This window comes from Dama dama, chromosome 20 (assembly GCF_033118175.1).
Source record: "Dama dama isolate Ldn47 chromosome 20, ASM3311817v1, whole genome shotgun sequence".
Taxonomy (NCBI): domain Eukaryota; kingdom Metazoa; phylum Chordata; class Mammalia; order Artiodactyla; family Cervidae; genus Dama; species Dama dama.
Genome location: NC_083700.1, coordinates 108880447 through 108907691, shown reverse-complemented (window position 1 = coordinate 108907691; position 27245 = coordinate 108880447). Strand labels below are relative to the sequence as shown.

The 27245-nt window shown below is 47.9% G+C and overlaps 1 protein-coding gene across 5 annotated transcripts; it reads left to right on the top strand.

The window, feature by feature from the left end:
* The first annotated feature begins 741 nt into the window (after nt 1-741).
* Nucleotides 742-24513, top strand: ZSCAN20 (zinc finger and SCAN domain containing 20). Of its 5 annotated transcripts, none has more exons than XM_061122463.1 (8): nt 742-818; nt 5849-6367; nt 10927-11113; nt 11535-11611; nt 11893-11977; nt 13413-14099; nt 16567-16995; nt 17570-24513. In XM_061122463.1, exons 2-8 carry the CDS (start codon nt 5918-5920, stop codon nt 18826-18828), a joined length of 3174 nt encoding a protein of 1057 aa, XP_060978446.1. In that variant the 5' UTR covers nt 742-818; nt 5849-5917; the 3' UTR covers nt 18829-24513. The 5 variants fall into 5 exon arrangements, with proteins under 5 accessions (XP_060978446.1, XP_060978445.1, XP_060978444.1 ...); XM_061122462.1 differs by having other exon boundaries at nt 758-830; XM_061122461.1 differs by having other exon boundaries at nt 779-834.
* Nucleotides 24514-27245: the final 2732 nt, after the last annotated feature.

Genomic DNA, 27245 nt, shown 5'->3' with positions numbered 1-27245 from the left:
AAACCCACATTCTCAAACCCATGTTGGATTGCTCTTACTCCAAAGTATTCATAAAAGAACAAAGCAACTGCATTTATATTAAAATTATTCTGGTGATTATTACTCTAATAATGATTAACACTCTTCCAGCACGCAGGAAGTGCCAAGCTCCCTACTATTTACATGATAATAGCTAATATTCCCTGTGTATTATTAAGACCCCGGTTCTGAGTTAATCGTTTTATGTGTATTATCCCAGTAAGTCTCACAAAAACCCAGCGACACGGATGCTATTATTACCTTCACCTCACAGGTGAAGAAAGCGAGATTCACAATTGATCCAAAGTTACGCAGCTTAACTGTGAACTGGAAATTGAACCTACCATTGTCCAACTCTCTCCCGCCCTCCAGGTGGGTCACCTCTAGTCACCCTCTCTCTCTATTTCTGATTGTTTCTGCTTTGATCTACCCCCGGCCTCCGGCTCTTGCTCCGCGCTTCTATAGACTCCGCCCCTTCGGCTTGAATGCCCGCCCCCTGGGCGGTGCCGTTATTCCAGAGCCTGTGGAAAGGACCGGGATCACAACAGGCCCCGCCCCCATGCGTAATAATTTCTTTCGATTTGTTCCGGTGCCGGGGACGAGGAGGAGATGGTGCATCTATTGGCTGACGACACCTGCAAGACCGCAAACGAGGAGGGGGCGGGGCCACACGCTTGCGCTCACGCGGTTCCTTCTGGGAGTTGTAGTCACAGACGCGCCATTCACGGGGTGGCGCGGTTCGGACTCCGCGTCCCAGCATTCCCTGCGCGAGTCCTGGAGCACTTCCGCCCTGTTGTGAAGTGGGTGTCTCGGTGGGTGAGTCCGGGTGGCTGGGCGGGGGCAGCTGAGACTCAAGGCTCTGGGCTGGAGGAGACTTAGGACGTGGTGGTTATCATAGGGGGTCGGGGAAGGTGAGACGGGAGAAAGAAGCTTTTATGTGGGGTGGGGAGTGAGGGACGGTCAGAGGATGAAGCGTCCGGAGATGGAAAGGGTCATAGAGGGGTCGGGGTATAAGGAGGTAGGTAGAAGGCCCTGGTAGTGAGGAGATTCTTAGAAAGCTCTGTAGGTGAGGAGGATCGGGAGAGGTTCTGAAGGTAGAAGGGTCTAGAGACCTCATAGGGAAGAAGAGAGGGTTCTGGGGCCCTGGCAAGAAGTGAGGGAAAAGGGCCTGAGCTTGAAGCCTGACCTTAAAGATAGTGTTCGAGCCTCTACCTGCTCATCTAAAACAAACATTTGATACCCCCATACACTTTCCCTAATGGTCATGACCTCTGGAACCCAGAGGGTGGGGATGGCTCTTGTGTTCTGCGCTCAACCTGCACTTCTTTCCTTCTGCCTGATGAAAGTGAATGTACCAACATCCTCTTTACCCAGATGCCCTCTGATTCCCCTTGCATTCTTCCACATCCAGAGATCTTCAGATCTTTTAATTTCGTTTATGTATCGAGTATTTCCTTGTCAGGGATTTTGTTGAAACCTACACTTTGTCACCTTCACAGGTTGGACAGACATGTTGTAGCTGGTGTGATCTGTTGAACCCACAAATCAGATTAGGCCTTCTACTTAAAAACCTTCATTAACTCCCATCACCTATGGAATTAAGTCCAGATAATTTAGTCTGACATTCAAGACCCTTCATGAACTCCTTTTCCATCCTAGTCTTTGTGCTGACAAGGTTATGGCCATATCTTGGGGAGGCTGTTTGATTTTCCACCATTATACACGCTGTTCTCTCTGCTCAGAATACACGTTCCCCCCAATCTCTGCTCAGAGACTCAGTCTTTTTTTCTTTTTTCTAGAACCAAATTAAAGGTTACTTTCTTCATTTAAGTCACCCCCACACCCCAGCTCCCACAGACCTCTTTTATTGCATTTACCACATTTGATCATAATTGTCTGTGATTTTTCTGTTGTTGTTGTTGCTTCCACTATACTGTGAGTATCTTCAGGACAGGAACAGTTTCTGCATCACCTCCATTTCCCCATTGCCCAGCCCAGAGTAGTAAGTACTTAATATAAATCAAGTAAATCAGTAAATGCTTGATGAATATGTGAATAAAGACTGTCCAGGGTGAGCATTGCTGTACCAGGCTTGAAGACTGCTACTTCCAGTGAATTTCCAGGGCTGTGAGCTTTAGTCTCCTGTCAGGGTTGTCTTTGCTGGCAGCTGGTTCAGTGCCAACAGGACTTTAAACCAGACGTGGCAAATGCCCAGAATGTGTGCTCCTTCGCCCCCTCCTGTGTCTGGCGGTCACAACTTATTGGTCACAGTACATGTTCACATGGGATGCAGAGTCCTTAGCACAGTTGACTGTAGTTGGTGCTTTAAATGAAACCTGTTTGCTGTCCCTGGTTTAAGTCCTTAAGTGTAGGCTTGGGCTGCTCTAAGCAGTAGCCTGGACAGTCAGCCAAGTGAGCTTGATAGCCTTTGGTAACTCCCAGTTTCTTTCTCTTTGGAGGTCACAGACTAGTCTTGGCCTTTCCCAGGAGACTGGGGCACATCTTCTCTTGCAGCCTGTCATTCACTGGGACGACGCCACTCCCCATGTCTGCATGCACACTCAGGGAGCCGGGATGCCTCCCTGCTTCCCTGGGTTTGTGTATAAAGGGAGCCTGGCTCTGATGACACATCCTTCATTGCTGAGGGACTCTGTACCCTTTCTAAATCTTCCTGGCTGTTGGAAGAGACCTTTGAGATCATTTAGCTGAAAGGTGGCAGGGTAACAGCCCATGCTGAATGCAGTCTACCATCACGCTCTAGTTAGTCCTCATAGTGTTTGAAACAGTTTTGAGTTGGTTGCCAACATTTCAGAATCCAGAGTTCTGGCTCCTCTGAGAAAAGCTGGAAGGCCTGTGAACATGGGCCAGTTGTGACCTGGTGCTCTGTAGTTAGCTGCAGTCGCTACTCCATCCGTGTACTCATTTACATTGCCTGACCCCATGCCATCCACATGTGCAGCCACTGGTTCTAGTCTTCCTGTCCTTTGCTATGCACCGTCTTACTAGTTGGGGAGCCTGGGGCACCCGATGAGTAGGGTCTGGCTACTGCAGTCTGGATAGGCGGCTGCCAAGGCCATGTGACCTGCCCAGAGTCACACAGCTGGTAAAAGGCAGGTGGAGCTGGTACCCCGATCTGCTCACTCCTGCCTTCACGTTCTCTCCACTCTCCATACCGTCTGCTCAGGCGTTTGGATGACTGGCTCAGCTGTGGAATGGTTAGGAGAAGTGACTGGAGAAAATGAACCTGGGCTTAGATCTCAACTCTGCCACTTGCTGGTGGTGGAACCTCACACGAATCTTCACAGAAGCTCAGTTCCTTATATGTAAATTGGGGATGTAGTGAAATCATATGTTACAAGGATAATTATATAGTGAAGTCAGCACAGAAGGTGAAAATCACATTTAGCCAAAAATCACAGTCAGCTTGAAAATCCTTTGCAGGGAGCCATTTCGTAGCCAACGTGCTGTCATTCAGTAAGCTAACATCACAGCCAGGTTTTCTTGGTTGAATGTTAGATGAAAGAGTTAGCTTGCGTTTAGGGACCGCACTGTTTGAAAGACACTTTGCTCACTCTCAGTGGACAGGGAGGCTTAGGGAAGCTCAACCACCCTGGGGACCAGCGGCGTCATGAGTATCATCACCACGTGTTCTGGAATAGACATGGTGAATGGAACTGGTTGCATGATTTAAAATACGTCCTTTCATTCTCTTTCTGGTGTTTGTATGTAAAGTGTGTAACTTACAGATCAGTATCAGGTAACTCAACATCAATGACCCTTCAGCTGCTTGCCTGGACGATTCAGTGAGATCACGAATGTAGAACACTTTGCCCCAAGCCTGGCACCCCATGGGCACTCAGAAAATGGATGCTCTTTGAGGTCGCTGACCCCTGTGAGCCCCCGATATTTCTAGTAGTCTCAGGACTGAGGAGGACCCATGTCCATTTTTCCTCTGCCCACTCTGCGGGAAGGCTGCTTTGCTGACTGTGTTGACCTCCCTCTGTGGCTAGACTGCTGTTCATATTTAAGAGAGTAGCAGAAAAATCTTTCAGATTTGTTCAAAACTAACATTTGCAACTTTCAAATCTTCCCAGAAGAAAAGTATGTATTATCAGACTCTTTGGGTCTGGTGGGACTACTAAATGCCTGTTTTTGTTAGTGTTTGCTCTGTGCAGGAGCATATGCCTTGCTTGCTTTATCAACTCTCTCTCTCATTAGACTGTAACTTTGATGAAGGTGGAGACTGTTCTAGTCACGGTTGGTGCTCCAGCTCTCAGTGCAGTGCAAGGTTAGTAGTGGGACTCTACATACGACTTAGTGAGTTAGTCTTCATGTGAGACAGTGATGCAAATGTGTTTGGATTAGTGCACGTTTAAGGCTGTGGTTAAAAAAGAAATTTAGTGACTTCCCTGGTGGTCCAGTGGTTGAGACTTTGTCTTCCAATGCAGGGATTGTGAGTTCAATCCCTGGTCAGGGAGCTGAGAGCCCACATGCCTTACAGCCAAAAAACCCCCCCAAAACCCCAAAACATAAAACAGAAATAATATAGTAACAAATTCGGTAAAAGACTATAAAAATGGCCCATATTGAAAAACTTAAAAGAAGAGAAATTTCATGAAAGGTTAATTCTTTAGCTCAATATAAATTATGTATCCTCCATAGCCCATTAGGTTTTTGATGTACTTGATTTACCATTTTAATAAAAGGCAAAGCTTCCATTGGTCCTGCTATTTATCAGATGCTAGGTTGGGCACTGTGGATACAGAAATGGGTAAGGTGCAGTAGTGGCCCTAGCAATACAGTCAGATGGGACTGTCAGACAGTAACTATAGGTAACTGTTAGAACAGGGAACTACAATAGTGTCAGGTAACACCTGTGTTAGAAGTACATGTCAAGTGCTTTGGGAACACAGGATGAGGGGAGTTGACTTTTGGAGAGTAGGGAAGGGGGCTGGGCATGACAAGAACATGTCAAGAAACTTTTTTAATAGATGAGGGGACTTTGAGCTGGTAGCTGAAGGACAAGCAGGAGGCTGCCAGGCGGTCATGAGTCCTCTTCCTAGCCACTCACTGTCTGTGGGAAAATGCTGAGAATGCCAAGTAGACCCAGCTTGGTAATGAATGGATGTGGGGGATCTTGGGAAAAGATGATAACCACGTTTCTGGCATGGGTACCTTGTTGAAAGCTGGTTCCTTTGCTCGATGGAGGGTTCCAGAAGGGGAACAGGTTTGCAGGGGAAAATGATGAATTCAATTTTTGACTCATTGAGTTGGAGGTGCTTATGAGAGTCAGGTGGAAATGCCTTGTAGGTGGTTGGACCTTGGGGTCTGGAGACAGCTTCTGGCTGGAGTTTTGTGAGTCATCAGTTTAGAGGTAGTGAAAAATGGCAAATGCGTGGGATGACCAAGGGGGAGTATAGAGTGAGGGATTTTGCAAAGAGAGCACCCAGAGAGGAAAGCTTATGGCCCAGGAAGAAAGACCTTACGGCTTGGGGGTGACATTTGGAACCTAGCTGGAGGCGAGGCTGGACTTGGGACACGTGTGGAGGGAGGAAGGCTGGGTTGGGCCAAGCGTGGCAGCCTGGACGCCCAGCTAAGACATTTAGGGCGTAACGGAGGATTTTGTACCATGTGGTCTTGCTCTGAGGTCGCTGGCTGCTGGTTTTGGGCACAGATTGTGGTCTAACGTCCTGCTTATGGGAAAGGGCATCTCTTAGTAGCCCTGCCCCGTGCAATGCAGTGGAAGGTTTTGTGGGAGGGGAAGGGGCAGTGGGGAAGGTGAGGCTCCTAATCCTCTTGTTCATACTGCCCCTCGTCTTTCTGCCTTCAGAGCAGGGGGAGCCTTTCCTCTCCCGGGAACCCCTTGAGGACACGCTACAGATGCAGGAAGACGCTGGACATGGAGGGCCCAGCTGAAGGGCGGCGTCCAGGAGAGACCATGGCCGTAGCCCTGGAAGCCCGGGCCTCCCCGCAACAAGAGCCGGAAGAACTTGTGATTGTGAAGCTGGAGGAGGATGCCTGGACGCCAGTCTCCCAGCCCAAGGAGAAGGACCGCGGTCCCGTCCCTGGCCCCGAGGCTTCCCGCCAGCGCTTCAGGCAGTTCCAGTACAGGGAGGCGGCGGGGCCCCACGAGGCCTTCAGCCAGCTCTGGGCGCTCTGCTGTCACTGGCTGAGGCCGGAGATCCGCCTCAAAGAGCAGATCCTGGAGCTGCTGGTGCTGGAGCAGTTCTTGACCATCTTACCGCGGGAGGTCCAGGCCTGGGTCCAGGCCCGCCACCCCGAGAGCGGCGAGGAGGCGGTGGCCCTGGTGGAGGATTGGCACCGAGAAGCCCGGGCCACGGGGCAGCGGGTGAGGCAAAGAGCCTGTTCTCCAGGGAGCAGGCCTGGGCGGTCGCGGGGCTGCTACCAGGTGGATAATTGCCAAAACCTCAGTAGTGGTGTTATCAGTCGTCTGATGTGTTCAAACTGCTCTATCCCGGGCACCGTTCTGAGTGCTTTCCATGTATCCACTCGTTTCATCCTTCAGCAGTTAAATGATGCAGGTACTGTCTGTCCTAGTTTTACCCATGAGGAAAATGAAGCAAGGTCATTGGATCAAGGCCACTGGCCTCTAGAGAGGCAGGATTTGAATTCAGGCAGTCTGATTCTACACCCAGCGTCTGTACCCATTGCTCTAAGCTGCCTCCCAGCACCATAATCGCAGTACAGTAATTTGTATTGTGTTTTGTACTATTTTAAGTATGTGATCTCTTTAGTTTACAGCAGGAATGTAGGTAGACAGAAATAGCATCATTATCCTCATCTTATGGATTAAACCAAGGCCCCTGAAGTCAGGTGGCTCATGAGGCTCAGTCAGTATGAAGCAGAGCCTGGACCAGAGCCTAAACCCAGATCCTTAGGTTCCAAGTTCATTGTTCTTTGTACTGTATGGCAGATGCCTTACCTGCAAACCATAGGAATTGAAGAACCTGAGTCATGAGGCTCAAATGAAATATTAGCTGACATTTATTGCACATTCACTGTGCCTCAGACACTGTTCCAAGCTTTCTGTATGTATTCCTTATCTTATCAACCCAGCTACCCAGTAAGGTACCCCGTAAGGTAGGTATTGCTGACATGGCCATTTTCAAATAGTTCAACAGACTCAGGTAAGTAACCTGTCCAGATTTATAGAAATGGTAGAGCTGAGATAAGGGAAGTGAAAGTATTGTGGATTTAACATTCACAGTTTCAACAATTTGCAAGAGACCCTGAAAGCCCATGAAAATAATTTATAATTTTGCTACAACACAAATTTTGAATTCTGCTTTGAAGCTGGTTCTAGTAGAACAAGTCCTTCAGGCCACTATGGCCTGAGCCAGCCAACCGAAATCTTCATCTCAATGTTACCTTGCTGCTTCCACTTCTTATATAGTCAGTAATTCTCGTGATACTACAGTTGACCACGTTTCGTTGAGGGAAATCATAGGTTTGAGGCCACATTCCCTTGTGCACAGTGGCGGTTTTCTGTCTATCATAAGAGGTAAAGCTATATACTGATTTGAGATTAAGGGTCAGAAAGATTTAAAGTATGTTGCTCTGCTTTTTGGATTCCTTTATGAACTGAAGATATAGAAAGCATAATATTTAAAGTTAGAGAATTAAATATGAGAGAGTACACCTCATTTATGGGTTTCCCAGGTGGCGGTAGTGGTAAAGAACCTTCCTGCCAATGCGTTAAGAGACGCAGGTTCGGTCCCTGTGTTGTGAAGATCCCCTGGAGGAGGGCATGGAAACCCACTCCAGTATTCTTGCCTAGAGAATCCCGTGGACAGAGGAGCCTGGCAAGCTACAGTCTATAGTGTTGCAAGCAACTTAGCATGTATCCATACCTTATTTTAATATATTACCCCACCCTCCCAGATTATTTCTTTTAAAGAAACCAACTGTTTGTTTTAAGTAGCAGTGAAGAAGCGTTGGGATGTCTTAGGGCTTCAGCGCTGGAAGATAAAGAACTTGAAATCAAGAGATGAGACTTAAATCAAGGTCTTTATAATTCATCTGTACAAATGAGAGGGTTGGATTAGACCAAAAATTCTCAAATTATACCCTTGTGAACTAAGCAAAGGTTGAACTACTTCTAAAATTGAAACAAAAAAGGTAACAGAATCTTCTCTATGTTTTTTTTTTCCTGTGACTTTTATTTTCATTTTTTAACTTTTCTACCTGCTCTTGAGTACTCACAAATGTCGAAACAAATGGATAATAGCAGAGAAGCTTTTCTCCCCCAGGCACATATATTCTAGCTCATAATCTTACATAGCAAGGTTAGTTACAGTCTCTGCATGTAAAACTTTTCCAAGTCTTAGTAATGGAATGAAATACATTTAACTGTGCTCCTCAAAGAGAGCCACCACCTGAAAGGGTTGCTGCCTACAGGGGTTGAATGGCCTTGAAAATACTTTCCTTAAAAAAAAAATCTTTCAACTTTGCTATTTTGTGATTTTTGAACTTGTTTATTCTGCCATCCGGAGAAGACAGTGGCACCCCACTCCAGTACTCTTGCCTGAAAAATCCCATGGACGGAGGAGCCTGGTGGGCTGCAGAGTCGGACACGACTGAAGTGACTTAGCAGCAGCGGCAGCATTCTGTCATCACTGTCTTGCATGGTCTCTTTCCCCATCAGGTGCTTGGGCATTAAAAAAAAAGGCTATTTTTTGGACCAATTTTAGTTTCATAGTGAAATTGAATAGACGGTACAGAGTTCTTATTTATCCCCTGTCCCACACATGCACAGTCTCTGCCACTACCAGCCTCCACTACCAGACATTACAATCGCTAAACTTTGTCATCATCCAGAGTCCATAATTCACTAACGTTCACTCTCGTGCACGCGTGCTCAGTCGTGTCCGACTCTTTGCAACCCCATGGACTGTAGCATGCCAGGCTCCTCTGTCCATGAGATTTCCCAGGAGAGAATACTTGAGTGGGTTGCTATTTCCTTCTCCAGGGGATCATCCAGACCCAGAGACTGAACTGGCACCTCCTGCATTGGCAGGCGAATTCCTTACCACTTCTCCTTCCCCCAAACCTCTGGCAGCCACAAAATCACAGATCTTTTTACTGTCTTCATAGTTATGCCTTTTCCAGAATGTCATGTAGTTGGAATCACTCAGTATATATATATATATATATATATAATCTTTTCAGATTGGCTTTTTTCAGTTTGTAATGTGCATCAAGTTTCCTCCATGCCTTTTCATGGTTTGACAGCTGATTTATTTTTAGTGCTGTATAGTATTCTGTTGTCTGGATGTGCCACAGTTTATCTGCTTGCCTACTAAAGGACCTCTTGGTTGCCTTCAAGTTTGGGAAATTATTAATAAAGCTGCTATATACATCCTTGTGCAGGTTTTTGTGTGGTACACAGGCATTTTTGATGCTTCTTTTTTTAAGTATAGTTGATTTGCAGTGTTGTGTTAATTTCTTCTGTCCAGCAAAGTGACTTAGGGGAGTGTGTGTGTGTGTGTGTGTGTGTGTGTGTGTATGTATGTATATGCATCCTTTTTTATATTCTTTTCCATTATGGTTTATCATAGGATATTGAATATAGTTCCCTGTGCTATACAGGAGGACCTTGTTTATCCATTCTGTATATAATAGTTTGTATCTACTGACCCCAGACTTCCAATCCGTCCTTCCCCTAACCTCCTCCCTTTGGGGACCACATGTCTGTTGTTTATGTCTGTGAATCTTTCTCTTTTACAGATAGGTTAATTTGTGTCACATTTTGGATTCCATATATAAGTGGTATTGTGTGGTATATGTTTTTCTCTTTCTGACAACTTCACTTAGTGTGATAATATCTAGATGCATCCATGTTGCTGCAGATGGCATTATTTTGTTCTTTTTTTTTATGACCGAGTAGTATTCCATTGCATCTATGAACCATATTTGATGAATTCTTAATTCACCCTTACCCCAGTGAACATCCTCCTGATTTTTTGCCTCCCCATAGGCACTTGAATCTGCTTCTTTCTGCATCTATAATGACCATTCATGGAATCAGAATCTTTGCTTAGGTTTAGCAATAGTTGGAGGAGTTAGTGCTGGGAGTGAGAATAATTGTTGGGTCTAGTAGGTAGTACTTCTGTGGATTATAAGATTGTAACTATAACAAAGTTATTTTTATCTTGAACACAAAGTTATTATTTTCTTAAAACATTGACAAGCAGGTGTTTTCTCTCTATGAACATCACAGAACATTGCTGGGTCTCCTCATTGGGAGTGGCATTTGAAGATCACAACCCATCCTAATTTATTTTCTCAGAGATAAAATTCCTCTCTGTGAGAGTGGATTTGAGTTTTCAGATTGGCCAAAAGGTTTTTGGAGTGAGTTTTTGGCAAACTCATTAATAAAGTTTGATAAAGGTGAATATTATCTTGGATAAAAAAAATAAGGTTCAAGGCATTGTATAATAGTTGCTACCTTTAACGTTAAAATGGGCAAAAGTAATATATATTTATATGGTTGCTTGTATGTAAAGGAACTCTGAAAGGCTGCAAAAGAACAGTGGTTACCTATGGTGAGGAGTTGGGGAAGATACTCGACAGGTGGAATGGAGACAGATGGAGTTTGGGGTATTTTCACTAAGTATATCTCTGTGTATGTTTTCTGTTTTTGAACCATGTGAGTGTTGAAAGTACCTATGGAAAAAGTTGATCAGACAATCCGCTTTGGTGGTATAAATGCTGGACTGTTTACTGAAATCAGTCTGATGACTTTGTCATACTTTAAGCCATCTTTGGTTTTTTTTTTTTTTTTTAAGAGCCTGTTAACGTCTGAACCGCAGTTGTAACTGTAAAGAACTTGCCCTACCCTACCAGTTATTGAACTTATGATTGGGAATTTTGGCCATCTGTGTGTAGGAACTGGAACTGTGTGCAGAAGATACGAGGTCCTCAAAGACAATGAAGGAATCTCAGGGTTGCCAGCTGCAGCCAGCAGATCACTGGCCCGAGGGACGGTCCCAGAAGCAGTGGGTGAAGAACTCGTGTCCTGACCTTCCCAAGTATCTAGACACCAAGACGGAGCCACAGCCCTTGAAAGAGAGTGGTGAGTACCGAGTCAGGGAACATCAGAGAAGAGGGCTTAGGGGTGGGGCTAAGGTAGAATCCCCCAGGAGGGATGTGCAGAATTCCGGGCAAGGGATAGAATCGTGTCTGATGGACACCCTGTGAAGTAAGGAGATGAAACTCCCACTGGTGTTAGCAGGCCTCACTGTCGCTGAGTCCTGTAGCAGGTTCAGGCTGGGCCTGGGGCAGGTTGGTGAGCGTAGGAGTTCAGGGCTGACATCTCTCCCGGGGCAGCTTAACAGCCAGAAACTCTCAAAGGAAAGTGAAAGCAGGAATCCCCATTAGCTACAGTGGCAGGCTCAGTGTGATCCAAGCAAGGCTTTAGGAAAGCCGGACCTGAGAGCGAGGTGATTTTTTTGGAAACCAGAACTTGGGTTTCAGAGATGCTTTCTCCTTCTCAGCTGTCCTCACTCCCCGAGTCCCTGCTCTCCCAAAGACGGGGAGCGTCGGAGATTGGGAGGTGACTGCGGAGTCTCAGGTAAGCTACCGTTTGCTCCCCCTTGCCGTCATGACTTTCCTGTGCCCTGACCCCAGCTCCCCTCCTCTCTTTGTGGCCTGCCATCGGGTGCAGGGTGCGAGTCCTCCGCCCCTCCTGCCCCGTGTGCTGGGCCTCTGCTGGGTCGAGCTGCCCCCTGAGGTTGCCCACTGGCCTCACACAGGCTATCGCTGTGTCCATTACCCTTCCTGGGGCCTGGCAGGATTCCCAGGCTGTTTTCAAAGGTCAGTGACATTTGAGGTCCTCTGTTGTATGTTCCACAGGAAGCCCTGGGCCCTGACAGACACGCCGAGAAGGAATTCTGCACGGATCCCCCAGGAGACAGCTGTGGGAACGGCTTGTCCCTGGGTAAGGAAACTGTGCTCTCTGGATAAGATGTGGCTGGGTTTGGGTACACTTAGTTCCCAAGGTGCGTTTCCTCACTCCCTAAGACTCGTAGCTCTGAGAAGTCTCTGGAATTTCAGACCCGGCAAGAAGACATGCTGTTTGTGGCCAGGGCAGGGCAAGGGTGTGGGGAGTGGATTTCTGGGCCGGCAGGCTGGCTGCCAAGAGCCTGCCTGCTCAGGGTTCATTATCCTCATTTTCTCAGTACTCACCCCCATCCTGGGGCTGTGCCCAGCCTGCCGGCCCAGAAGAAGCCCAGTCTTTTCAGCATCAAACAGGGTCCATCTCTCATATCAGAGTCAAGTGAACTAAGCCCAGGAGACTGATGCGTTTAAATCAATGCAAAAGAAATATCACAGGGCTCAAAATCCTTGCAGCCCCTATGACCAGCACAGACCCTTTCTCTGTAGGCACGTCTTCACGGGAAGTCAAGCCATAATGAACATTTCCCGGCGGAGTGTAAGGTCAGTGAGAGGGGAGTGAGACACGAGAGTGGAATCAGGTAGAGAGTTGGTGCCAAGTCTGACTCTGGGCAGTAAAGTGAGACACTAGGAGCTGTTGGCTACTTGCTGGGTACTGTGTCCTTTTTACACATGATGAAAAGCGTGCCCCCTTTTTTTTTTTAACAGTGATATCTGGGGAAAATAGCCTTCAAAGAACAACCTTTGGGAAATGCTGAAGTAGATAATCCTTAAGCCTCTTTTAGCTCTAAGTTCTTTCATCTAGTTTTCTTCAAATATTTATTTTAATTAAAGGCTTCCTCTTTGCTCGGGTCAGGAGCTCTTGGGACACTTGTCCTTTAAATCTAGCTAAGTGTTTTGAGAAACGAGGAACTTTATTTTCTCATGGTATTGGATGTCCAGAGGAGGGCGTGCTCCAACCGCAGTACAAATTGGCTTGGCAACATCACCCAGCAGGCCTGGGTTTTTTCTTTCTCTCTCCCTCACCAGCCTTTGTCTTAGCTTTGTGTTAAAGCTATTTTGTGTAGGTGCAAAAGGTAGGTGCCAGTGGCATTTGAGACCTCAAGTTTTTAGCTAAGAGAAACTCAAACCAGACATACAGGTGCACACACAGCCTTTCTTCCAGCCATGAAATTTATTCTGATTTGTCTTAATTTAGAGTATGTTCCCATCTGTGGACCAGTAACAGCCCCTCTTTTGTATGATGTATTTTATCACACCAACCAAAAAGCAAATAAACAAAGCAACCAAGTCAGTATATTTCTGGGGAGGTTACCTCTAGTGACCTCTCCCTTTCCTTTCAGTCCTTTTAAGGGATTAGCATGCAAATTTCTCATTAGTTTCTGGGAGTCCAATGATGTGTAAAGGACTTTTTAGACAAAATGCTTTGCTTGACAGATCATTTCTATTTAATCATGGCTCTTCTTCCTTTTGTATAGGAGTTCCAGTTTCAAAACCAACCATCATCGCCCAGCAAGAGCAGGGACCAGAGTTTTGGGGTCCAAGACTTGTAAATTCTGGAAAAAAGAACCCTGCAGATTACAGCTTGGATCCTGAGCAAACAAAACCAGCTCAGGCATTGGCCTGGAGGGACTGCAAGACCTGGGAAGAACGATGCCCGGTGCCCGTGGAGGATGTGAAAGTGTCAGGTGTGCACTGGAGCTACGAGGAGACCAAGACGTTCCTGGCAATTTTGAGTGAGTCTCCTTTTTCTGAAAAGCTCCGGACTTGTCACCAGAACCGCCAGGTGTACCGAGCCATTGCAGAACGACTGAGGGCACGGGGCTTCCTGCGGACGCTGGAGCAGTGTCGCTACAGGGTCAAAAACCTCCTGCGGAATTACCGGAAAGCCAAGAGCAGCCACCCGCCGGGGACCTGCCCCTTCTATGAGGAGCTGGAGGCCCTGGTCAGGGCTCGGACGGCCGTCAGAGCCTCAGACGGCCCAGGAGAGACTGTGGCTCTCCCCAGGCTAGGGGACAGTGACATGGAGGTGGATGAGCAGGAGGAAGGGGGCTGGGAGCCGGAGGAAACGGCAGACGACTGTAACGGTGATGACCTGGCCACCAACGAGTCCATCCAGGGGCCCGGGATCCCAGGGGGCCCAGCTCTGCTCCAGAGTCGTATTGGTAAGAACTTTGGGGCTTAGTTGGATTCAGATTCCAATCCTCCTCCCAACCAAACCTCTGCTGTAGTTCAGGACACAGGCTGCCAGTCTGGATCGATGCTGCTAGAGCAAGGTCAGCCTCGAGCCCTGATCCTGTTTGCTGTGGTCAGTTCTCCTTGTCTGAGTGTCCTTAGAGAAGCAAACACGTAAAAACAATTTTTTTTTTAAAATTTTGATACAATTTTTGAAGGTTACTTTCCATTTACAGTTATTGCAAAATTATTGGCTCTATTACCCATGTTGTACAACACCTAATAGTTTGAGCCTGTCTTACACCCAATAGTTTGTGCCTCCTACTTCTTACCCTTGCCCCATCACACTCTTCACTGGATAACTGCTAGTCTGTTCTCTATACCTGTGGGTTTGCTTTTTTGTTATGTTCACTAGTCTATTGTATTTTTTAGATTCCATGTGTTAGTGATATTATACAATATTTATCTTTCTGTCTGACTTATTTCACTTATCACAATGTCCTCCAAGTCCATCCATGTTGCTGCAAATGGCAAAGTTTTGTCCTTTTTTATGGCTGAGTAGTATTCTAGTATATATAAATATGTAAATATATAAATATATATATACACACACACACACCACATCTTCTTTATCCATTCATCTGTTGATGAACACTTAGGTCATTTCCATGCCTTCACAATTGTAAATAGTGTTGTTATGAACATTGGGGTGCATGTATCTTTGCAAATTAGTGTTTTTGTTTTTTTTTTGTATACATACCCAGCAGTGGGATTGCTGAGTCACTTGGTAGTTCTGCTTTTAGTTCTTTGAGACACCTTCATACTGTTTTCCACAGTGGCTGCGTCAGTTTACGTTCCCACTAACAATGTACAAGGAGTCTCTCTTTTTCACATCCTCACCAACATTTGTTATTTGTAGACTTTTTGATACCAGCCATTCTGACAGGTATGAGGTGATATCTCATTGCTTTGTTTAGTGTTTCCGTGATGATGAGCAATATTTGAGCGTCTTTTCATGTGTTGGTCATCTGCATTTCTTCTTTAGAAAAATGTCTATTCAGTTCTTCTTGTTTTTTCTTATTTATTATTTTTGGCTGCGCTGGGTCTTCCCTGCTGTGCATGGGCTTTCTCTAGTTGTGGCAAATGGGGTCTATTCTAGTTGCGGTGCTTGGGCTGCTCATTGCAATGGCTTCTCTTGTCTCAGAGCACAAACTCTAGATGTGGGCATAGTAGTTGCAGCATGCGGGCTCAGTAGTTTTCTACTCATTTTTTAACCTGAGTTATTTGCTTTTATTGATGTATGAGGTGTTCATATATGTTGGATAGTAATCCCTTATTGGTCATATCGTTTGCAGCTGTTTTCTCCCATTCAGTAGGTTGTCTTTTCATTTTGTTGATGGTTTCCTTTACCGTACGCAAAAGAAGGAAACACTTAAAACCTTAAGGGACCTTAAATAGCTAATTCAGTGTTTCTCAGAGGGTATTAATGGTAATATGGGGATGATCAGAAGTGTTAACATGAGTGAACTTTTAAATTTTATGTGTATAAGCGCATCAGCCTGTGATTTCACAAGTAGTAAATTTAGGTAAAGAAAGATACTGAGTGAAGTATTTCCCTGGCGTAGCAGAAATCAGGACAGTGTATACGTGAACAACGTATGCTGAGGAGACGCCCAGTCACTGTAAAAGTGGAAACACAGAGGCCAGGCTATGAAGTGTCGCATCTAAAGGTACACAAGGACCCGAGCTCAGGGCTCCTGCCTCCACTCTTAGGTGGGTTTCCCTCCACCACATTTTTTCCCTGGCTGCGTCCTTTACCTGCAGAGGAACTGAAAATAGATCACCTCCTTTTCCTTCTTCCACAAAAGAGGAAGGGGCATCCTCAGTTGGATTCTCTTACAAGGTTATCTGAAGGGATTCTCAGTTTGTTAAAAAGGAAGTTTATAAAGTAAGTAGAGGACATGTGTTGAATGGATGTGGAGACACAGAGAGTCTCCTGTATCTTGGTTATAGGCCTTTCCTTGATACCGTCAGCTGAAGCCAGGGGACTGGTCACCTGGTATAATACAGCTCCTTAAGTCCTCCCCTTCAGCCAAGACTCTTAAGTATTTATTTTTTACTTTTGGCCATGCCCCCGGCATGTGGGATCTTAGTTCCCTGACCAGGAATTGAACCTGCACCCCCTGCGTTGGAAGTGTAGAGTCTTAAACACTGGACTGCCAGGGAAGTCCCAAGACACTTAAGTGTTAATAGACTCTCTTAGAAGGAGGTGGGGGTGGGAAGCCCTGGCACAGCCTTTCGAGAAACACGGGTACACTATTAGCTGGTGCCCTAGCACCTGGGTAGTCTCCAAAGTGCCTGTGTTCTAAGTGCTTAGCAGAGCAGGTGACACTGATCCCTGATGACCTCGGCAGATCTCATCAAGTCTCTCAATTCTGAACTCTTCGCTCCTGACAGCAGGTGTGCACTGGGGCTACGAGGAGACCAAGGCCTTCCTGACCATCCTCAGTGAGTCCCCATTCTCCGAGAAGCTTCGCACCTGTCACCAGAACGGCCAGGTGTACCGGGCCATCGCAGAGCGGCTGTGCGCACAGGGCTTCCTGAGGACCCTGGAGCAGTGTCGCTACAGATTCAAAAACCTGCTTCGAAGCTACCGGAAAGCCAAGAGCAGCCACCCGCCTGGGGCCTGCCCCTTCTATGAGGAGCTGGACTCGCTGATGAAGGCTAGGACTGTGGTAGGAGACGTGGGGACCAGCAGGGAGGCAGCAGGCCTCCCTACTTCTGATCAGAGCGGTACCCAGGTTGTCAGCCAGGAGGCTTGGGACGGGATGGCAGGTGAAGATGTCATCAGACCTCCAACCCCAAGTCCTAAAACCTCAGACACTGGTAAGAATTTAGTAATTAGATTGTCCACAGAATCTGCAAGCGCGCAGAGAGTATGGGAGCCAGGCTCATTATCTTTTCTCTGAACTGAAAAAGGGAATAGAATTGAATAAGAAAAGGATTTGTGTTTTCCTGAGATTATCCAGTCTCTGGCTTAGTGTAATTCCCCAGATGAAAAAAGCAGTTGGTCTAGATTTTTACTTGGATCCATCTGGGCAATTATAGAGTTTTTTCAATCTCATATGACACAGGCCAGACTGAATATACCAGGAGCAGGAGGTGTTCCTTGTTCAGCAGTGGAATAGGGTGGTTGGCTAAGGGGACTGACAGCTGGCTGCTTGGGCTGGGCTCAGTGGTTCCTTTGGTGGAGTTACCACGTCTCAGACTGCGTTCCTAAGCTTAACAAGTCAGAAATTAATGTGTGCACCAAAACCTGATCAGTTTCATCTTGGTCACATTTATAAGATGTGAGATGTAAGACACAAGTACAAATTCAGGTCAGCCAAATTCACAAGATGCAAGATTCAGATGTATAAATAGACACTAACTAATGAATGCATTTCTATCTGTTCTCCAGGTTTTGAGATGAGGCGTGAGGATGAAGACCAGATTTCAGAGCAGGACCTTTTTGAAGATTTGCCCGGAGCCTTATCAAAATGCACTGCCGGGGATGATTGCTACCCTCATGATTGGGGGGAAGACAGTGAAAATGAAAATGAAGGTAAAGGACAGTGGGGAGATCCATCCCAGGAGCAGTGGGAAGAGTGTTCTTCTGAAGAGGACTTAGAAAAGCTCATCGACCACCAAGGCCTGTACCTCGCAGAGAAGCCCTACAAGTGTGACATGTGCATGAAAACCTTCCTCCGGAATTCACAGTTAACCACTCACCAGCGGATACACACAGGTGAGAAGCCCTACAAATGCCTCAAGTGCGGGAAAAGCTTTAGTGACCGCTCCAACTTCAACACCCATCAGAGAATCCACACTGGAGAGAAGCCCTACGAATGCCTTGAATGTGAGAAAAGCTTCAGTGACCTCTCCAATCTTATCACCCACCAGAGAACACACACGAAGGTAAAGCCCTATAAATGTGAGGAATGTTGGGAAAGCTTTACCCAGAGCTCAGACCTTCTGAAACATCAGGGAATCCACTTGGGAGGAAATCCTGACCACTGTCGTGAGCCTGGGGAAAACTCAGGCCAGAGCCCATCTTTCAGTGCTCACTGGAGGAACTCCACAGAGGGGACAAATCCTGAACAAGCTCCCAGTGCCAGTAAGAATGCGAATTCTCCTGGACCGCAGAGCACCCATGCAGGGGAAAAGCTGTATCAGTGTTCTGAATGTGGAAGAAGCTTCTCTAAAAGCTCCGCCCTCATCAGTCACCAAAGAATCCATACAGGAGAGAAACCGTTTGAGTGTGCTGAGTGTGGGAAAAGCTTCAGTAAGAGCTCCACGCTGGCCAACCACCAGCGGACCCACACTGGGGAGAAGCCGTATGAGTGCATGGACTGTGGGAAATGCTTTGGGGAGCGTTCCAAGCTCATCACACACCAGAGGGTGCACACAGGAGAGAAGCCCTACAAATGCCTCGAGTGCGGAAAGTTCTTCCGTGACCGCTCCAACCTCATTACCCACCAGAGGATCCACACAGGAGAAAAGCCTTACAAGTGCAGAGTGTGTGGGAAATGCTTCAACCAGAGCTCCAGTCTCATCATTCACCAGCGAATCCACACCGGGGAGAAACCCTACAAGTGTACAGAGTGTGGCAAAGATTTCAACAACAGCTCCCACTTCAGTGCCCACCGGAGAACCCATGCAGGAGGGAAGGCCTCATAGGAAGCACTGCCCCCCACACCAAAAGAGAGAGAAACCTATGTTGAAATCTTCCAAGATCCTAAGATGTATGCTAGAAAGAAGCTGTCCTAATTTTTAAGCTTGGTGTGTACCCAAGGAGGTTATCATGATACCATCCAGGTAATTTGGAAGTGAATTACAAACTCTTAGGATCCAGATTAGAAGGCACTTTGTTTTAAGTATGATGTGTTTTTCTCCTGCAGGAAAAAACCCCACATAATCCTCAGACTGTCCTTATATTTGCTGTCATGTAAGAGCCTTATCAGTCTTGGAGCCAGACTGGTAGCTGAGGGGATTAGAGGTAAATTGTTGGCCCTGAGCAGTGATTCGAGACCTTCCTGTGCCTTCACACCGTCCCTGTGTGCACACGCCTCATCGGTGTACATTGGCAAATTCTCACCCATGGCAGTTTTCCACTGGGGCGTAACAACCTGGGAGAATTTTGAGACCCTCCAGTGAGAGGGAACATAATTGAGAATCAGTGGCCTAGAGCAGGGGGCGAGCTTATCAAAGGGTAGAAACAACTGTGACATCATCACTAGATCATTATTAATAGTAGCAAAAAAGTAGCCGGTGTCCCCTGAGCTTTTCAGCAGGCTCTGAGCTAAGCACTTTATATGCATCATCTCATCTACTCACAGCAGCCCCAGGAGGTACTAATATTTCTCTCATTTCCCAGAAGAGAAGAGTGACTTGCTTGGGTCACACATCTGAAAATGGCAGAGACAGGATTCGGCCACATCTGCCTCTGGGGCCTGAGGTGCTCTCACCGCTACACTGAGTCCCCTTTCCCTTTGGGGCAGGTAACTCAGGTGCCAAAGCACTTTGTGGACCACATTTTCAGTTAAAATTCCCTACAAATTCAATTTTTAACAAATAAGGACATAGAGAATCCTAACCAATTGAAGGATTGGGGATGTTCAGAACCAGCAATGTGCTTTGAGCAAGGCTGAGCTCTTATTGAAGCACTTGATAAGACTTTCCATCTTCACAATAATATGGGTGAGAGATAGAGGTGAGTTGAGATTGGGAAAAGTAAGGTAGTCAAAGTGACGTCTCTTCCACTGAGCTGCTGTTTGGGCTAAGGGAATGAGGTTTTTAAGAACTTCGCTTTTTCTCAGGAGATCAGTCCTGCCTCCCGTAAGACTCAGCTCGATCAGGGGTTAAACCGTGAGAAACCCGGGCTTCCTGGACAGTGCTTTCTCTCCCCTGTGGGTTTGCCTCCCGGCTCCCTCCCTCTTGGCATGGAAGAAGCTTTGTGCCAAGGCTGAGGCAGAAGGGGGTAAAAGGAGTCAGTGGGTGTGGAGCGCCGTGGAGGGGACTTTGGTCTTGATTCCAGGCTGATGGTGCAGGTTCAGTCAGCCGTCTCATCCCAGGCCCACGGGATGTTTTCTAAATGTCGGCCTTCAAGCGCTGCCTCCCGCACCAGGAGACTGCGTCAGAAAGCTTCACACAGGATGGTTTTTTTTAGCTCTCAGCACTTTGACCTCCAGGCTTTCTCCTTAGGAGGGTTTTAAAGTGCTAGCCAAGGACTGTGGTTTGCAAAGGATTTTGAAGGAGGTTCCTTCTAACACCCACCTATTGATACTTAGCTGCCATGCATACTCTGGCTGTTCATGAACCTGGGAAATGCTATTAAATGAGATAGTAGATGTGAGGGACCCTCGGAGAATGGAACTCTGTTCACATGTGAGGCAGTCAGGGGGAGACGCCGATCATTCCTTGGCCCCTTTCTCAGCTTCCCGAGAACCAGCTCACCTCAGTCACTACCTGTCCCTGTTCTTTCCGGCTTACCTTACCTGCCTCACCTTACCTCTGAGGAGCAGGGTGCATGGGTGAGCCATGGCTTTGAACCAGCAGATGTCAGTAACTGCAAAAGTAAGATGACGGGTACGGTGCCCCCTGAGCCAAGAGAAAGGACCCCGGAGGAGGGGCAGGGACGTCCAGGGAAAGGCCTGGGGGTATGAACTAGCATGGCTTCAGGTGGGGTGGGGTGATAGTTTCTTAGCTACTATTGAGGCTTCAAATGGGAGGCGGGAAGTGGCAGGAGTGCCGGCTGGAGGGATGCGGGGGGCAGGGTCACCGAGGACCTCGTGGCTGCGTGGAGCTGGGACGCCAGGCTGAGGGGTGCCTGGTCAGATGTGCATTGTTGAAACCTAATAGCCGGATGGAGCCTGGACGTGCCGCAGTTAGGACAGACTGTTGGAACACTATCGCGATATTCCAGTTAGACGTGAGGCTCTGAGCCCGAGCAGTGGTGACAGAGCTGAGGGCAGCAGTGGAAAGCTAGAATGCCTGGCTGGCGGTGGAGCCTGCCCTTGTTGAGGATGGACCACAGGAGCAGATGCAGACAGGGCAGAAGAGCAGAAGGCTAATTTGGGACATTTTGAACTTGTACCTGAGGGACACCCAAGAGGCAACACACAGCAGGTCTGAAGCTGGGGGGAGGTTAGGACTAGAGAGTTACCTGTGTGCGTGGGAGGTTACATTCATGTTCAAGTCAGAGAAATGCTGGCTACAGACAGAACTTCAGGAGCACTGTGTGTGGAGGAAGATGCCCCTCAAAGGAGGTCTAGACCACTCCCCAGCCCTACCACCTCGCAAGCTCCAGCCACCTTGCAAACACTGCCTCAGTCGCTGCTGAATTCTCAATGTGATTCTGGATTTTCTGGAACCTTCCCTGTGGAAGCCAGGCTGAGCTCTGTAGAAGTGAGATGGTAGCCCCTTCCCCCTCAAGTGTCACCCGTTCCCCTGTTCTTGGAAGCAGACTGGTGTCTTATGTTCTCAGGGGGACAGTTTTGATGTTTGTGATGTTTCTGGCTCGTATCTCTGAGCTGTAGCCGTGAAATGGGAGGGCAGTGTGGGGCAGGAGAGGACGTGGTCCAGGGAGACCGCCTCTCCTTGTCCCTGACTCTGCCTCTGGAAGAAGTCACATGCGGGTGGCTTCCATGTTTGGGGCCCGCCCCATCCCTCTTCCAGGGTGCCTGGACAACCTCCAGCAGGTCTTGGCTGCTCACATAAGCCAACAGCTGGTCTGATACACCCTGAGCCTTCTTACCTCAGATCTGCTCTTGGGAAGTAGAGTCACTCTGAGGAATGGGCGGTTTCTCAGCCTGAGTGGCCGCAGGTCACACCCTGGTCGTGGGACGTGGAAGTGGTGACTGCCTCCCCGGGACAGTGTCTCCTGCGAGCTGCATCTCCTAATGTGATTTCCATCCCCTCCACCCCAGGAAGGGCGTTGGTGCCTCAGAGGTGACTGAAAGGCACCACTGAGACATTCATTCCACAGAGCCCCCCTCAGCAGACAGCTTTCTTAAGGGTGGGGGCAGGGAGCGGTGGGTCCATGCTGCTTTAGACACCTGGTTTCTTCTTAGGCCTTGGCCCCAGCAGCTGAAGGTGCAGTCCTGGCTACCTCAGCTTTAATGTGCCCCCAGCCTCCAGCCTGAAGGAGTGTAAGGCGGCTGGGGTCCTCCCGTGCTGTAAAATGTAGCAGCAGGGACCCCCTGGGTCCCTGGGTTCTCCCTGCCTGGTCCTGTTCTGGGGCCCATGGTGGGGACGGCTCTCCACTTCAGGCTGCAGAGAAGACTTTTTAGTCAGTCTGTGGAGAAGAGTAATGCCTTTTGGGACCACGAGGTTTTGAAGTATGAATGCGGTGACATCTGGAAGGGGTGTGGGTGGCAGATGGTCTCATGCTGCCCAGGCTGCCTTGAGGCTCTGTAGCCCAGCCTTGGGGCCCAGGCCTGCGTCTCCATTCGCTCCATTCACTCTCTTCCATCTGCATGTTGACCGCTGTGTAAATGCTAACTCTCGGTTCGCCTGTGACCAGCCCTCCTTGAGTCAACTCCTGGGCCCCTGAGGCCCATGTCCACCCACTGCTGCCTTTTCTGGCCTCTTGGTCCACCGCTCAGCATGGGCGATCACGTGCACACTCAGGCTCACAGAAAGCTGCCTCCGCCACACCCCACCCAGCGAGGTGTGCACATCCAGAGGCACGCTGTCCCTTTTAAGGGCATTTTCCAGTTGGGCTGTGTCTGCCTAGTGGCCTGGGAAGTCTTTTTCTGAACAGGCTCAGAATGGATCAAGTGGAACATCCCCTGACCTCAATTCTGAGCCCACCCTCCCCTCTGGACTCCCTCTCTTAGCAGGTGCCTTCGACTCCCCCTCTTAGCAGGTGCCCGTCTTATGCCCCTGCTGCCGTCTGTCGCGAGTGGTCAGTGCCGCCCGTAGTGGGAGGTTAGGAAGGCTTTGCGGGTGAGATGAGGTTCGGGTTGGGCCTTGAGGTCTTTTCCCCTGGCTGCTTCTCTGCACTCTGCTGATATCAGTATTAACTCGAGCTTACCTTTAGCACCATTTCCTCTCCCTCTGGTTTCAGGCAAATCTGGAATTACCTCCAAATGTGGTTTTCAGGGGGTCAGGTTTCTCATCTCACCAGGACCTCCCCCAGCGCCCCCTGTGTCTGGATGAAGACCTCAGTGCCCTCTGGGGCCTCGCTCCCCTGATCCCAGCTAGGGACCCCAGTGACCCCGCGTGCACCGCTGGTGGTGGGGGAGAGGGCAGAGAGTCTGAGAGCCGCTGTTTTCAGTGTGAGCTTAGGCGCCCACTTGTCAAGCTGAGAGCTGCTTTGTTCTAGGAGCTCTTTGGTTAAGTCAAGGGCAGAATCCAATTACACCATTTTATGTAAATTCGATCCACCTAGAATTGATTAGCGATCCACCTAGAATAGAGGATCCACCTAGACATCGATTTTCTAATCGGAGCCATGGCTAGTGGTCCTCTTTGCACGTGAAGATGTTTCTGATCCTATCTGCCATTACCTTGCACTTCTTTCTAAAGTCATGTTTATTTTGCACATTTTCATTGTAGGAAAATACTTCATAATCTGGCCATCCAGAGGGTAAGGGCCATGGGAGGGAGAGTGAAGAAAACCAGTCTGCCTCTAGGCTGGTTCTGGGCCAGCGGTCGGAGTCCGTCTGAGCTCCAGCAGGAGTTGCTGTGGGCGGAGGTGGATGGCGCTGTGCTCACCGACCCCTTGAGAGCCTGGGGCTCAGGGACCCCCCCTGTGGTGCTGGGTGACCAGCATGTGCCTGCGTGTGACAGGGAGGGGGCGCGCTCCTCTCCTTCCTTCTGCACAGGACACGGCTTGGCTTTCGTGCTTTGGGGGATTTGTAGGCCAGAGTAACTTCTTTGTGTTTAGAGGTGGCGGAGACCAGCAGGAGGTGGGTCGTGGGGTGCCCTGGAAGGGGTGGTGAGAAACTGAAGGCGGGGGCCCGGTAGGAGCACCCTCCATGGACAGTACCCAGAAAGGGCTGTTTCAGGATCACGTGCAAAGTCCCCAGCCAGCCCCACTCCTGAAGTTGTCGGGAAGTAGATGGAGGAGGTGAGGCGACCTGAGCTGAAAGTCATGCTAGATCCATCTGGTATCCTCGGGGGAAGGGCAGACATACATGTTATCTCAGGGACCTTTCGTGAACAACTAATTTCTTAGACATTTGTGTGACTGTAGCATTAAAATGGATTACATTTTGACCACTAGGAGGCTCAGAGATTAAGGTCCAAATCTAAAGACAGAACAGGCTCTTTCAATTTTCCATTTGCTACAATATTGTAAAGTAATTAGCCTCCAATTAAAATAAATAAAAAATAAAAAAATTTCCATTTGTGCATCAAGCCCTGCTTTCATTTTGACTTTGTTTTCTCGATCCTTTATTATTTTCTTCTTGTTATGTACATCTCTTAAAATTAGTCAAATCCTATTTTTGGGATTTTAGGATGAAGTGATCTTATAAATTAATAAATTATATTAATTGAACCATGAAACATAAAAAAGAACTCGTCTTGGGTTGTTCTTCTGGCATCTTCCTGGCTACATCAAAAGGATGGAGCAAAGGAGGAGAGGGGAAAACCAATGAGCTCGTCAGGGGGGTTGGGGCCTGAGATCTCACATCCCTTGTATTGGACGGGCATCTTCCTTTCACTGTTCACTATGGCTCTTCGGACGTGAGTAGCTGTAGCCACCCAGCAGTCATTGCCTTTTGTCCGTAACCGACGGCTCCTTGGTCTGCTGGTCTTCACACGTCTACTTTGCTACGTCCTCCGGCATCTCTGTGCTGGGGATTCTGACATATTGAGGACCTAAATAATAACAAGGTTGACGAAGGATAAGAAGAAAGGAAGGTGTTCCTGTAGGGCTGAATCTTACCTGACTCTTCTGATGTGTTTCCCAGTTCAGGACCAGAGCGGACACGCTCCACACTTGAGAAGGAAGGGAGAGCTGGAGGGTCTTTGTGGGGATCCTTCCCGCTCCTTCCTCTGCCCACTCCCCTTCTGGTCCCATTCAGAAGACGTAGCTCAAGGTTGGGGTTTCCTCTATAAGCTCTTACTCTTTCATCCCGGCTGGATGGGGTATAGGCAACTCTTTGCCTTCTAGACTCTGTTACCCGTGAATTCTGATGGTGAATTAGAGATCTGGGAGGAGTGATACCTCAGAATTGGACACGACTTCGATCAGAATCCACAGGAAACTTTCTTCCTATAGGAGTCGGAATCTCAATTGTAGGTTTAATAGTGGTCGGAATGCACTGATGTTCTGCACATCTTGGGACAAAGATGAGATCTGGGAGAACATGAGTCATAATCTCCCTGGAGAAGTCCCAGCTCTTATTTACATGTTTTCACAGAACTTCTTTCGAGCAATTGCTCAAACAGTGACCAGAGACATAAGGCTGGCCTTCCTGGAGACAGGACAGAGACCTCAGACACATTATCATTCCCTTGCTGTTTGCAGGGCCTTGAGGTCCATTATCATTCCCTTGCTGTTTGCAGGGCCTTGAGGTCAGTTACAAATGTCAGGGTCCCCTAAGGCTGACCAGCCAATCCAGGCAGGGACAGGAGCTCTTTATCTATCTTGACCTCTGGCCAGGGTCAGCACAACGGAGAAGGTAATATCTGAAGAGAAACCCTACCCGAGGGGGTGCCTGTGGACTGGGCTGTCTGTCTGTGGATCCCACGTCCACAGGCTGCTGGGTGCTCCTGTTGCCCAAAGGTTTGGACTGGACCGGGAATCTGACTGGCAGAGCACCTCGTCTCCAGTTAGACAACGGGAATCACCAACTGAGGTCTGGGCATCCTTGGGGTTGAAGTCTGAAGAGCAGGCGTGTTGGATCTGATGGTTACAGGGCTCAGAGAGCTCAAGGTCAAAGGCAGGAGGAAACGGGGAAGGATGGTGAGTACCTGGGGAGGGCAGAGAGACAGAAGGGACAAGGATCGAAGGGGCCGGCGGGGGAGGAAGCAGCCAAGATCGGGGAGAGGAAGAGAAAGAGGTAGAAATGGGGGTTGGGTGTCCTGTGAGTGAGGGGGCTGGCAGAACTGAAGAGGGGGGAGCAGGAATTAGAGCAGGTGGAGGGGGAGGGAAGTGGGGAAACAGACGGCTTCTTCATGGTTCCCAAGGTAGAAATGGAGGGCTGGGCTGCTTGGGTCAATAAACTGTATTCTTCCCATATTCCATCCTCCTGTGATCCAGACTCCATGGTAACTGAGATCAAGCATTCTTGTCTGCACTGTCCGCTGTGGGAGCCACCAGCTAGCTACATGTGCTGTTGAGTCCTCCAAATGTGGCTAGTCTGAACTGAGATGCACTGGGATGTGTAATATATACACCAGATTTGGGGTCCTTATATGAAAAAAATGCAGACTATCAGTAATTTTTATTTTGGTTACATCTTGAAATGATAATATTTAGGATATACTGGGTTAAATAAAATATATTAAAAATTAATTCCACCTGTTTCTTTTTGCTTTTATAATAATATGGCTACTAGAAAAATTGAAGCTCACAATTGAAGCTCACACAGCTTGCATTATATTTCCTTTTTTTTTTCATTCTACTGTTGTTGGACATTTATTTCCAGGTTTTGGCTATTACAGCTTACACTGTAAACATTCTTACATGTCTTTTTGTGGACATAAACCAATCACTTCTACTGGGGGTATATTCAACAGTGAAACTGCTGGATCATAAATATACTAACTTAGCTTTAGTAAATCCTGCCCGTTAGTTTTCCAAAATGGTTGTTCCAATTTATACTTTTATCATTACAGTGTGGACACCCCACTTTGTCCATGTCCTCACCAGTACTTGACAATGTGGTGTTTTTAAAAAAAGTTTAAGTCATTTTTGTGGGGGTTTGAATGGCATCTCATCCTGTGTAGGTTTTTTTTTTTTTTTATATTTTTGGCTGGCCACTTGGCTTGCAATATCTCAGTTCTGCAACCAGAGATCAAATTCAAGCCCCAGCAGTGAAAGCGCCATGTTCTAGCCACTGGACTTTCAGGGAAGTTCCTCATGGTGGTTTTCTTAAAAAAATTATTTATTTTCAATTGGAGGATAATTGCTTTACAAT